General features: G+C 44.6%; 1 protein-coding gene across 1 annotated transcript in view; it reads left to right on the forward strand.

The window, feature by feature from the left end:
* The first annotated feature begins 1737 nt into the window (after positions 1-1737).
* Positions 1738-13101, forward strand: part of LOC145361901 (putative G-protein coupled receptor 139) — a 38337-nt gene continuing 26973 nt past the window's right edge. Inside the window, exons 1-2 of the mRNA XM_080217889.1 lie at positions 1738-1804; positions 6999-7199. Of these exons, the coding sequence (XP_080074015.1) occupies positions 1738-1804; positions 6999-7199 (268 nt within the window). The remainder of the gene's footprint in view (positions 1805-6998; positions 7200-13101) is intronic.

Here is a 13101-nt window from a genome sequence, read left to right on the forward strand (position 1 = left end):
TTTCCTATCGCCAATACAACGAACTAATACTTTCTTTCTTTCTGAGTGTGGAAGAAAACCGGAACACCCGGAGAAAACCTACGCAGACACGGGGTAAACATTCACAGACAGTGACCCAAGCCTGGAATCGAATCTGGGCCCTTGACAACGTGACGCAGAACTGGTAAAAAACGGTGCCCCCATACCGCCCAATTCAAAATAACGCAATTCCTCACACTAACACAGTAATTAGCACTAATGCACTGTGACAGCAGTTGTACCATTTACAAAATAAACTACAGGAAATCAGCAAGACCCCTTGGAACATTGACCAGTCAGAGGCCTCTACACTGTCTCCATACAACACGCTTGGCTTAGCAGAACACGGGTTAAGCACAAAGTTATGTCCCCCCTACATTGTCCCCATTCTCCAGTTCGAAGGTAGACACAACACGTGTTGAGATACAGGGCAAAGCTTCCTCCAGCATGCAGGAAAGGGAGAACAAATCTTCAGGAGGAAATCTGCCCAAGTTGAACTCCGCACATGATACAATGAGGCAGGTTTGACCAGGTCTATTAGTGAAAGAGTACAGATTAATTTCAAGATCACTGGATACATCATTAATTCCTGGCAACTTGTCTATTCATTCAGTGAGAATGCATCAGCTGTAGTTTGATGGCCAGTTGGAAAATAACTTTTTTTTTTTCGGATTTCCACCACTTCGGAACTGCTATGAATTCGAACATCTGTACTGGTAAGACATCCTGTTTTTGTTGGAGGGTCTGTATCGGTGGGAGGATGTTTCTTATTCGAGTGTCTCTATTTACTCTCGGGCCTCTAGCTGTTGGGTGCCCATTTGGTACTGTTCATTGTGCTTGGAGCATTTGTATTAGCACGAACTTTTGTATCATTTGTAGGGTCTCTATTCTGTCGTCTTGAGAGTACATGTATCAGTTGTGGAGGGAGCGGGCTGTATCAGATAGAGGTTCAATTTTTAGGGAATGCAATATTGCGCTGTTGAGTTGAATGATAAGCCATATATGGTGGATTAAAGAGATTTATTCATTTTATTAATTATATTAGAGAGGGATATTGGGAGGGATTTTCCAGCTGTGTTCCCCCAACAACCGAACATTCTCACCCAACGTCAACAGACCTTTGCATGTTTGTCACTCCACCCGCCTCTGCCGCGACCGCTCCGATTCACGTGGTGTGCGGGACAGTAACAATCCCCCAGTATATCTAATTATGATTTTGAACTTCTTTGAGCAACCTTCCGATTTTACAATTAATAGGCGAGAACAGACTTGAACTAATTAGTTTAGTAGCCACAGTTTGGGAGGGCAGCCACTTCTTATGATACTGTGCAACTGCCCTGAGAGAAGGGCTCTAACATTGGAAGTTCCTTTAACAATTGGTTACGTTCCATAGGAGGATATGAGTGAACCAGAATGAGATCAGGGGATGGGTGTGATGTTTCATTGGACATGTTGACGGAATTCAGTTTCCAATCCTTGTTATTCAATCATTTTGAACTAAGTTACAAAACGGAGCCTTGGAGAATAACACTTCCTAAGGCAAAAGGGAATTAATTCACTGTCGTAATCTATCTGTCCACCAGAAGAAGATTGGCTGATGTTGTAAACCTTAGTTTCGCAATCCTGATCCCAGAAGGTATAAATAACGGGTTCTTGGAACAAATCCAAGCACTGGGAGATACCTACATCACAACGGGAGCAGAGCACTTTGCACAGAAAATGATCGAACTATTGCTCGCTGTAAGGAAAATATTCTACACAATCCTTGCCGTCGTTGGTGTCTGTGGTAAGCGACGTAACCATTGAAGATATGTGTGAGCCCGTCTCTGATTTTCTCTTTGATCTCTTTCAATGCATATCTAGTCTTTACAATGATACAGACAAATGGATCAGTGTTATCATCTTTTAGCTCACATGGTCACCTAGTTACAGGAAGGAAATTAATAAGGTTGAAAGAGGGCAGAGAAGGTTTACAGGGATGTTGCCAGGACTTGAGAAACTGAGTTACAGAGAAAGGTTGAATAGGTTAGGACTTTATTCCCTGGACTGTAGAAGAACAAGGGGAGATCTGATCATAGATCATAGAAACCTTACAGTGCAGAAAGAGGTCCTTTAGCCCATCGAGTCTGCTCCGAGCACAATCCCACCCAGGTCCTACCCACCCATATTATTCTCACTAATCCCCTCTAACCTACGCATCTCTGGACACTAAAGAGCAATTTCTTAGCATGGCCAATCAACCTAACCTGCACATCTTTGGACTGTGGGGGGAAACCGGAGCACCCGGGGGAAACCCACACAGACACAAGGAGAATGTGCAAACTCCACACAGACAGTGACCCGAGCCGGGAATCGAACCCAGGACCCTGGAGCTGTGAAACAGCAGTGCTAACCCACTGTGCCACCCAGTCTGATAGAGGTGTGTAAGATTTTGATGGGTATAGATAGAATGAATGCAAGCAGGCTTTTTTTCCACTGAGGCTAGAGGAGAAAACAACTAGAGTACGTGGGTTAAGGGTGAAGGGGGGAAAGTTTAAAGGGAATATTAGGGGGGCGCTTCTTCACACAGAAGGTGGTCGGAGTGTGGAATGAGCTGCCAGATGAAGTGGTAAATGTAGGGTCACTTTTAATATTTTAAGAAAAACTTGGCAGGTACATGGGTGAGAGGGGTGTGCAGGGATATGGTCCAGGTACAGGTCAGTGGGACGAGGCAGAAAAATGGTTTTGCACAGACAAGAAGGGTCAAAAGGCCTGTTTTTATGCTGTAAAGTACTATGGTTCTATATCTTCAGTAGTCGCTGCCGTTTTAATCCATATTGTTATCCAATAGTTTGACTGTGTCTTTAGCTCACAGCATCCTAAAGAATACATTCCTGCCATTGATCGAACATTGTACACAAAATGTATGAGTCACTTGGGTCGTAGGTCTGAGTATGGGTCGGGACCTTGAAATGAAACGCTCCACGCCAATGTCCTTTATTGGAAGGAGCATATTTTGGGAGTCGCATATATTGAGTGTGGGTTCATAACACTTTTTTTTTTAAAACAAGCTGATCCATCCTATTTTGGATGCATTGTGTGGAGATGCTTTCGTGTTTAATGGGCGTTACTGTGTGATAAATGTGCTGTTAATTCCTGTTGATTGACGATATTCACTGTGAGGTGACTTAAGATAAATGTATTGTATCTTATTAAACGTTCCAGCAGGGTGACTTATCAACTATATTTTGACACTATTGCAGCATTTAAATCCTGTACGATGATACTGAACCTACTCTCAGTTCAACTACCGGAATACAATTTTAATTTTAGAGTTGTTCTTCCAAAAGTCTTGTTGAATCCATTTGTCATGTGTATTGCATTGAATCATCTTTGCTACACAGATCAGTATTGGGCTTTGGTTATTATAATCCCTTTCTGTAACTGAATAAGTGATAATGGATCACTTTTTGACTGATACTATTTATGATTATTTACAAATGTCACATGCACCTTACGGAAGATATTTCCCGAGAGAAAATACACCAATAAACTGATGAACATACAAATCGAGCTTTTATAATACAGAGGTGAGAAAAAAAGTATAGAATGATATTAGTGAAATAAATTAACTCTTCCCATTGCATTCATTATCGGTAGGGTTAGACTTACTATAACTTTCCCAGTGTTTCTATTCTATGTCTGCAGTATTGAGATTGGAATTGTGGCAGTTGGAAAATTTGATATGACAAGGTGTTCTCGCTTGTTCACACTCAACTTTTTGCGTTCCTAATTCCATTACTCTTCAGAATGACATACATTCCTGTATTTTTTATTCCGCTGTTCATGTTGCCTTGTTACTTGAAATGGTTGTCTGTAGATATCCTAAGTAGGTCAACTCCTTGCCCATTCAGTGAAATATTAAAGGAAAAAGAGCATAATTGGGCAGTCCAATCATCCAGTGATAAACCAGCGCCTCATACTTGTTGGATTGTGTGTGGTTTGCTTTTGAATTCACAATCGACAAAATCAATGTTTTTTGGTAATATACGCAGGTATCAGATTCTATTTGATCTCTTCTTGAACTGGCCGTTTAGTTTGGATGGGAATGTGATTTGATTTTATATTTGTATTCTTCTACCTGAGGCCTAACATTGATCCCAGTACTGACTGTTTTAAATCATCATTATCCACCTTCTGTTACTCTGAGTAAATCCCCTTCATGTTTATTCGCTACTCCTCTACTTGCTTGCTCCAGTAGTCAGCGTGATGATCGTTATCTATCAGCGCTTGCTCTTAGTTTAATTCAATGTCCATTTAGTGGCTCCTTATCACAGCATCTTAGGAAACCATTGTGTGTTTCGTTGTGTTCATCTTATTTATTGTTCCTTCCATTATTCAAACGTTACTGATCTTTTTGTTCAATTATAAACCTTCTTTTGGAATATGTGCTGACTTTCTTTAATTATCTGAGCTTTTTGGAAGTGGGTATTTTTTGTAATACTTTTGAATCAGGATTCCGCTATCTTTCTGTCTACTGATGACGTTCATCTCTTGTTCCTTGGACTAATTCTCATTTCTGTGTTTTTTAAAAAAAAACGTGTGTAACATGGTTGTCTGTTGACGACTGTGCCACCGCACCACCCTGAAGCCAGCTAATCCAAAGCGAATAGTAGGGTCGCAAAGTGGTTAGCACTGCTGCTTCACAGCTCCCAGAACCTGGGTTCGATTCCCAGGTCAGGTCACTGTCTGTGTGGAGTTTGCACATTCTCCCCGTGTCTGCGTGGGTTTCCTCCAGATGCTCTGGTTTCCTCCCACAGTCCAAAGATGTGCGCGTTTGGTTGTTTGGCCATGCTAAATTAACCCTTAGTGTCCTGAGATGCATGGATTAGAGGGCAAACATGTAAAGGTATGGGGTTGGGCCTGGGTGGGATTGTGGTCGATGCAGACTCGATGGGCCGAATGACCTCTTTCTGTACTGTTGGATTTCTATGTGGAGAAAGGAGTTGTTTTGAGAAAGGCAGCCATTAACTGGAGAAAATTTATTTTGCACAATGATTACTTCTCAAAAATATACTGGAAAGGGAGGCTGTGTTTTTATAACTTGCCCAGTCAGGAAGGTTGCATCAGGGACCCTAAAGAAATATGCCTATCCGGAGGACAGGGAAGGTCAGCTGAGCTCTCGACTTGGCCCTGCTTGAAGTGTCTACTTCCAGTTCATATGTCCCTCCGAGCTGAGAGTGGTAGTTCATCAGAATGTTGTAGCCTGTATCGAGAGAGTGGGATAGCTTGATCTTGGGTTCGGACACAGTTCGGCACAACATTGAGAGCCGAAGGGCCTGTACTGTGCTGTAATGCTCTATGTTCTATGTATATTGCAAGAAGATCACTAAGTGACGGAGCGATCATTTTGTGGACTTCAGATTTATTTCAGTGACTTTTACCTTCAGCTAGAAATCTCAATTCTAAATCTCACTTCCACTCAAACCATTCAAACTGCCACGTTGGACAGACTCCCACTGAAAGAGGGTGGCACAGTAGCACAGTGGTTAGCACTGCTGCTTCACGGCTCCAGGGTCCTGGGTTCGATTCTCGGGTCATTGCCTGTGTGGTGTTTGCACAATCTCCTCGTGTCTGCGTGGGTTTCCTCTGGGTACTCTGGTTTCCTCCCACAGTCCAAAGATGTGCGGGTTAGGTTGATTGGCCATGCTGAAAATAGCCCCTTAGTGTCCAGGGTAGTGGAGATTAGTGGGTATAATATGGGGATAGGGCGACCATGCTATTGGTTTCGGATTAGCTGGCTTCAGGGTGACACGGTAGCACAGTGGTTGGCACTGCTGCTTCACAGCTCCAGGGTCCTGGGTTCGATTCCCAGGTCAGGTCACTGTCTGTATGGAAATTGCACATTCTCCTCGTGTCTGCATGGGTTTCCGCCGGGTTCTCTGGTTTCCTCCCACAGTCCAAATATGTGTGGGTTAGGTTGATTGGCCGTGCTAAGAAATTGCCCCTTAGTGTCCAGGGTAGTGGAGATTAGTGGGTACAATAGGGCTTGGGTGGGATTGTGTTCGGTGCAGACTCGATGGGCTGAAGGGCCTCTTTCTGCACTGTAGGGTTCTATGAAAGTCAAAAGGGAACAACTGTCTGTGTTTTTACCGAACCCATTGGCTCTCTGATCCAGTGTCAGTGCGGGTCAGTGGTGGCAGAGGGGATAGAGTGAGGGGACACAGTAATATCTGGATAAGCATCCACTTTTCGGAGTTTCCGAGATCTGGGAGCGTCTGAATCTTGATCTAACCAATCGCTGATGAAGAGTCCGAACAGGAGGATTTAAAAACAATGTTGTAAATATGGACAGGCCTATCCGAGGAGTGGGGCTGACCCGAGTATTAAAAAATTGATCCAGATGGAGTTCAGAAATGGCAGATATGAGCCCAATCCTATTTGAGGTCTGTTACAGGAAAGAATTAACATTTACACAGAAAGGGATAATTAACAAACCCAAATATTTCTCTGAGCAGCGTGGGATGGGTTGGGCAAGCAGTTTAGACCCACAAAACTGATTCAATAAGAAACTTTCAAGTTTAATTTATTTGATTGCTGTTCTAACCCATCTCTTTGGAACAGTATCTTCCCTGCCCAGCTCCCTACACTGAGAGCAGGTGAAAAGGCGAGAGTTTAAGCCTGTGTTTCACCTTAATTTGTTTACAGCACTAATTCAACAGGCTTTGTTCATCAAACCCTTTGCTTATGGTTGGAGTTGCAGAAGGAGAATGTTACATCATTCCTGCTATGACGCGTCTGGGATATTATATACAATTAAAATCATTGGGTCTAATTATAAATATTAAAGTGACATTAGGTGTGGAGGGGGGCACGGGGTGAAAATGGAGTTCATGTGATAAGCAGAAAAAAAAACTATTCTGTTGTATTTTCGAGCAGTTTCGAAATGTAGAATTGAACCTTGCTGATGTTTTCAGCCCTGTTTTCTTTTTCATACACAGTTAATGTTCTGGCGATTGTGATTCTGTCTCGAGGAAAATGTGGCATTTCCACTTGTACCACTTGCTACCTGCTGGCCATGGCATCGGCGGACCTCCTGGTCGTTGTTACGGAAATCGTACTGTATCGGATCAATCGTTATTACTTCCCAGTTTGTTTCCTGGACGTCACCCCTGTGTGCACTGTTATCCTTGTCCTGATGCGTGCGGCTACAGATTGTTCTGTCTGGTTCACTGTCACTTTCACCTTTGATCGATTTGAAGCCATTGGTTATCAGAAGCTTAAAACAAGATATTGCACGGCGAAAACAGCAACTGTTGTTCTAGTAACGACTTGTTTCCTGATCTGTGTAAGGAATCTGCCTGTATTCTTTATATATGAACCAGGTAAAATAATTAACAATGTAACTTGGTTCTGCAAGACAAAAGCAGACTATTACACGGATCCTGGATGGCTGGGCTATAATTGGCTTGATACAGTATTAATCCCATTGTTCCCATTTGTTTTAGTCCTATTGCTAAATGCACTAACAGTCAGACACATTTTGGTGGCCAGTCGTATCCGCAAGAGTCTGAAGGGTCAGCACAAAGGAGACAATCGCAGTGACCCAGAGATGGAGAGCAGAAGGAAGTCTGTGATGTTACTATTCACTATATCTGGAAGTTTCATTCTCCTGTGGCTGGTGCATGTTGCAGAGTTCTTATATTATAACATAACAGGAATAGATCCCAGAGATTACAATGATTCTGAATATGTATTTGAGCAAGTTGGATTTCTGCGTCGCAATTTAAGTTGCTGCACAAACACTTTTATTTATGTTGCAACTCAGTCCAAGTTCAGAGAGCAGGCCAAGAACTTGTTTAAATATCCAATTGTGTTGATTACTCAACTACATAATAATCAGAATAAATTAAAGTAATTTGGAGACAGGGCCCTGTGTTTCCAGCCCATTAATTGTATATTTGTCCCCCATATTTCCATAAAGGAAACAGCAAAAACATTGGGTGTAGATAAATAATCAGAGCGCTTTAGGAGGACAAGCTGGAAAATACTATGCGCAGTGTCTCCTCAGTAGCTCTGCGTTTCCTATGTCAAACTGTCCACGGTATTCACAGTCCCCTCTCCTGAATTCTGTGCATGCGTTCTCCTTTTCCCAAATGAAGGCTGATTTCCTGTGAATTCCCACATATTGTCACCTTGGTCACTATTATTCTATTATTATTCCCTATTATTCCCCTAGTTAACTCTGTCCCCTTAATTTAGAGACAGAATATTTTAGAATTGTTGGTAATCTTGTCAACCATGTTGACATAAAAGGGACGATACAAACTGATATGGTGTCTCTTAATGCACCAATCTCACTCCACCAGGAATCACCCTGGGGTGGTGAACCTTCTCTGCACGCTCTAGAAAGCAAGAATCTCGCTCCTCAGACGAGGACACAACAACTACACACTATATTTCAGGCGTGGCCACACCAAGGACCGGGATAACTGAAGGAGGAACAGCTCCTGTGTTTGAATCCTCTTGCTATGAAGGCCAGTATTTCATTTGTCTTCCTCACCATCTGTTGCATCTGCATGCTCACTTTCTACGGCTGATATTCTGGGACAATAGAGCCTCATTGCAATCTCTGTCTCTCATTTTATTGCGATTCAGAGAATAATCTGCTTTCCTTCTTGTTTGCCACCAAGATGGATAACCTCAAAGTCACCCAAATGAGGCGGCACAGTAGCACAGTGGGTTAACACTGCTGCTTCATAACTCGAGGGTCCTGGGTTCGATTCCCGGCTCGGGTCACTGTCTGTGTGGAGTTTGCACATTCTCCTCGTGTCTATGTGGGTTTCCTCCCACAGTCCAAACATGTGCAGGTTAGGTTGATTGGCCGTGCGAAGAAATTGACCCTTAGTGTCCCGAGATGCGTAGGTTAGAGGGATTAGTGGGTATAATATGTAGGGGGTAGGGCCTGGGTGGGATTGTGGTTGGTGCAGACTCAATGGGCCAACTGGCCTCTCTCTGCGCTGTAGCATTCTATGTTCAAATTATATTTCCAATGCATTTGCCGACTCACTGCATTCGCTCGCTACGTTCAGGCGATTACCTTTGCAGGAAACGGAAATAAGGACAAAGAACAGGAACAGCCCAGCAAACAGGCCCTGTGGCCCAACGAGCCCGCGCCGCCATCTTAATATTCCCAGTCCCCCCTCTCCACCCATGACCCTTGTCTAATGTTGTATGGCCATCCACATTGAGGGAAACTAATTTAGGGACAATTTGTTACACCAATCCGCCTAACAGCACATCTTTGGGGTGTGGGAGGAAATCGGAGCACTCGGAGAAAACCCACGCAAGCACGGGGAGAATGCGCAAACTCCCACAGACACCGGCCCAAATCCATGTGTCTGCACAGCAATCAGCGATAGTCACTGAGCTGTCGTCTTGCCCAGTATCTGGTCCAGTTTAAGCACGCACTAACGACATGAAGCACTAGGCCAATCTCGAACATCCAAGAGCAGCACCAGTACGACCCATCACATGTATGCCCCTCGTTGGACACAAGGTGGACCGACTTAAAACCTGTGAATGAAGAGAAAAAACATTATTATCATACGATACCCGTTTACATTCCCAGGGACGCCCCAATGCTAATGACCCTTATTTAAAAGGTTCTCCTATATCCACCCATCTCCAACTCAGTTACTCTTAAATGACTCTAGCATGTTTGCCTCCACCACCTTACTTGGCAGAGCATTCCATAACCCCACTACCCTCTGTGTGAAAAACCTCCCTCTAATATCTGCGTTGTACCTTTCCCCCCTCACCTTAAGTCCATGGCCCCTTGTCCTATGTGTCTCTATCATTGGAAATAGCTTACCTCTGTTTACTCTATCTATACCCTTCATAACCTTATATACCTCTATTAGATCTCCCCTCAGTCACCGTCTTTCAAGGGAAAAGAGCCCCAATTTCTTCAATCTTTCCTCATACCCCAGTCCTTCCATAACAGGCAACATCCTGGTAAAATTCCTCTGCACTCTCTCCGGAGTCTCCATGTCCTTCCGATAGTAAGGCGACCAGAACTGGATGCAGTACTCCAAACGTGGCCTAAGCAACGTTCTGTACAACTGCAACATTAGACTCCAGCTCTTATATTCTATACCCCTTCCTATAAAGGCTAACATACCATAGGCTTTCTTCACCACACTCTCCACTTGCACTGCCACCTTCAAAGACTTGTGCACTTGCACCCCCAGGTCTCGCTGCGATTCTATACTCCTTACGGGCTAACCCTTTAACATATCACTTCCCCCTACATTATTCCAGCCAAAATGCATCACCTCACATTTATCCGGATTAAACTCCATTTGCCATATATCTGCCCAATCAACCAGCCTATCAATATCCCGTTGTATTGCCAGACAAAGCTCCTTACTGCCCGCCAATCCAGCCATCTTGGTGTCATCAGCAAATTAGCTGATCTACTCCCTCTTCCAAATCATTTATATACACTACAAAGAGAAGAGGTCCCAGTACTGAGCCCTGCGGCACACCACTAGTGACAGACCTCCAGCTAGAAAAAGGCCCCTCCACTACTACTCTCTGACGCCTCTTTGCAAGCCAGTTCTCTACCCATCGAGACACCTGGCCACATATCCCATGAGCTTTAATCTTATGTACCAACCTACCATGAGGGACTTTGTCAAACGCCTTACTGAAATCCGTATAGACGACATGAGTGACTGAGTGAGACAATCTGGATGGACGAGGGAGGCTGAGGGAAGCACTGAGTGCGGCCAACTGACTGAGTGCAGCTGATTGAGTGACCGAGTGAGGCTGACTGAGTGAAGGACGGGCCGGGCGAGGCCAACCGACTGTCCAAATGAGGCCAAATGAGTGAGCGAGCGGGGCCGAGGGACTGAACGAGCGAGGCCGACTGATTGACCCACTGAGGTTGGGTGAGTGACTGGCCAAGGTTGAGAGTCTGACAGGGCGAGGCCCTACTCACTGACTGAGCGAGCGAGAGTGACTGGCTGGCCAATTGAGGCCAACTGAAGGAATGAGTGAAACCAACTGAGTGACCGAGTGAGGCTGACTCACCGACAGAGTGGGGCTGACTGAGTGAGGTGACTGACTGACTGAGCGAGACCAAGGGAGTGACCCAGTGATGGGAAACTGACCGAGTGATCGAGGGCCAATGTCTGAACAAGCAAAGCTGACCAGACGGACAGGGTCAGCCAACTGACTGAACCAGACAGGCCAACATATTGGCCAAGCGATGCCGACTGACTGACCCAGCCAGACTGACCTGGTCAGGTGGGTTGACTGCCCGACTAAGGCTGACCGACTGACAGAGCGAGGCCGACTCACTGACCCTGTGAGGTCAGCTGACTGACCCAGTGATGCCAACTGACACATCGAGTCATAGAGTCAAAGAGGTTTACAGCATGGAAACAGGCCCTTCGGCCCAACTTGTCCATGCTGCTCCTTTTTTTTTAAATCTCTAAGCTGGTCCCAACTCCCCACATTTGGCCCATATCCCTCGATACCCATCGTACCCATGGAATTAACTAAACGCTTTTTAAAAGACAAAATTGTACCCGTCTCCACTATTCCCTCTGGCAGCTTGTTCCAGACACTCACCACTCTCTGTGTGAATAAAAAATGCCCCTGTGGACACTTTTGTATCTCTCCCCTCTCACCTTAAACTTATACCCTCTAGTTTTAGACTCCCCTACCTTTGGGGGAAAAGAAATTGACTATCTAGCTGATCTGTGCCTTTCATTATTTTATCGATCTCTATAAAATCACCCCTCAGCCTCCTACGCTCCAGAGAAAAAAATGTCCCAGTCTATCCAGCCTCTCCTTATAACTCAATCCATCAAGTCCCAGTAGCATCCCAGTAAATCTTTTCTGCACTCTTTCTAGTTTAATCATATACTTTCAATAATAGGTTGACCAGAATTGCACACAGTATTCCAAGTGTGGTCATGTACAACTTCAACAAGACATCGCAACTCCTGTCTTCAAAGATCTGACCGATGAAACCAAGCATGCTGAATGCCTTCTTCACCACTCTGTCCACCTGTGACTCCACTTTCAAGGAGCTATGAACATGTACACCCAGGTCTCTTTGTTCTGTAACTCTCCCCAGTGCCCTACCATTAACTGAATAAGTCCTGCCCTGGTTCAATCTACCAAAATGCATCACCTCACATTTATTTTAATTAAACTCCATCTGCCATTCGTCAGCCCAATTGGTCAAGATCCTTTGCAACTGGGGATAACTTTCTTGACTGCCTTTTATGCCACCAATCATAGTGTCATCTGCACACTTACTAACCGTGCCCCTTACCAACCATGACTCATCCAGGGATGCTGAGTGTCTGAGCGAGGCAGACTGATGGACCAAGTGAGGTCTGACTGACAGACCAAGTGAGAACAACTGACGAACGAACAATGCCCACTGATTGTCCGACTGAGGCTGACTGACTGACAGAGTGAGGCCGACTGACACACTGAGTGAGGCCAACTGACAGACTGAGGCTGACCGACTGACAAAGTGAGTGTGACTATCTGACTGACAGAGTGAGACTGACTGACAGACTGAGTGAGACTGACTGACAGACTGAGTGAGACTGAGTGACGGACTGAGTGAGGCCGACTGACAGACAGAGTGAGGCCGACTAACAGACTGAGTGAGACTGACTGACAGACAGAGTGAGGCTGACTGACAGAAAGAGTGAGGCTGACTGACAGACTGAAGGAGACTCAATGACTGATTGAAAGAAAACATTTTCAACAAAGTCAAAACAAATCGCATAGATTCTTCACAGGATTGTAATAGCAGCTTTGCAGATGAAATGCTGATTGCAACATGGAACGAGTAATGCACAGGGGCTTTTTATGGTTCAGAAATGCTTGACTGTCTAATTTTGTCGCCATATTCATGGCATTATCAAAATTCTGTTCACGAATATTTTTGATATCCATGTCTAAATTCACAATGCTTTCAAAAGCATTGTACCCCAGTAAAGAGAATTCAGACAAAATTCTGGTCAACAGCTGGAGTACTGTGTGAAGTTTTGGTCACCGCACTTGCGGAAG

The sequence above is a fragment of the Carcharhinus amblyrhynchos genome, chromosome X, assembly GCF_965287045.1.
Source record: "Carcharhinus amblyrhynchos chromosome X, sCarAmb.v2.hapA, whole genome shotgun sequence".
NCBI lineage: Eukaryota > Metazoa > Chordata > Chondrichthyes > Carcharhiniformes > Carcharhinidae > Carcharhinus > Carcharhinus amblyrhynchos.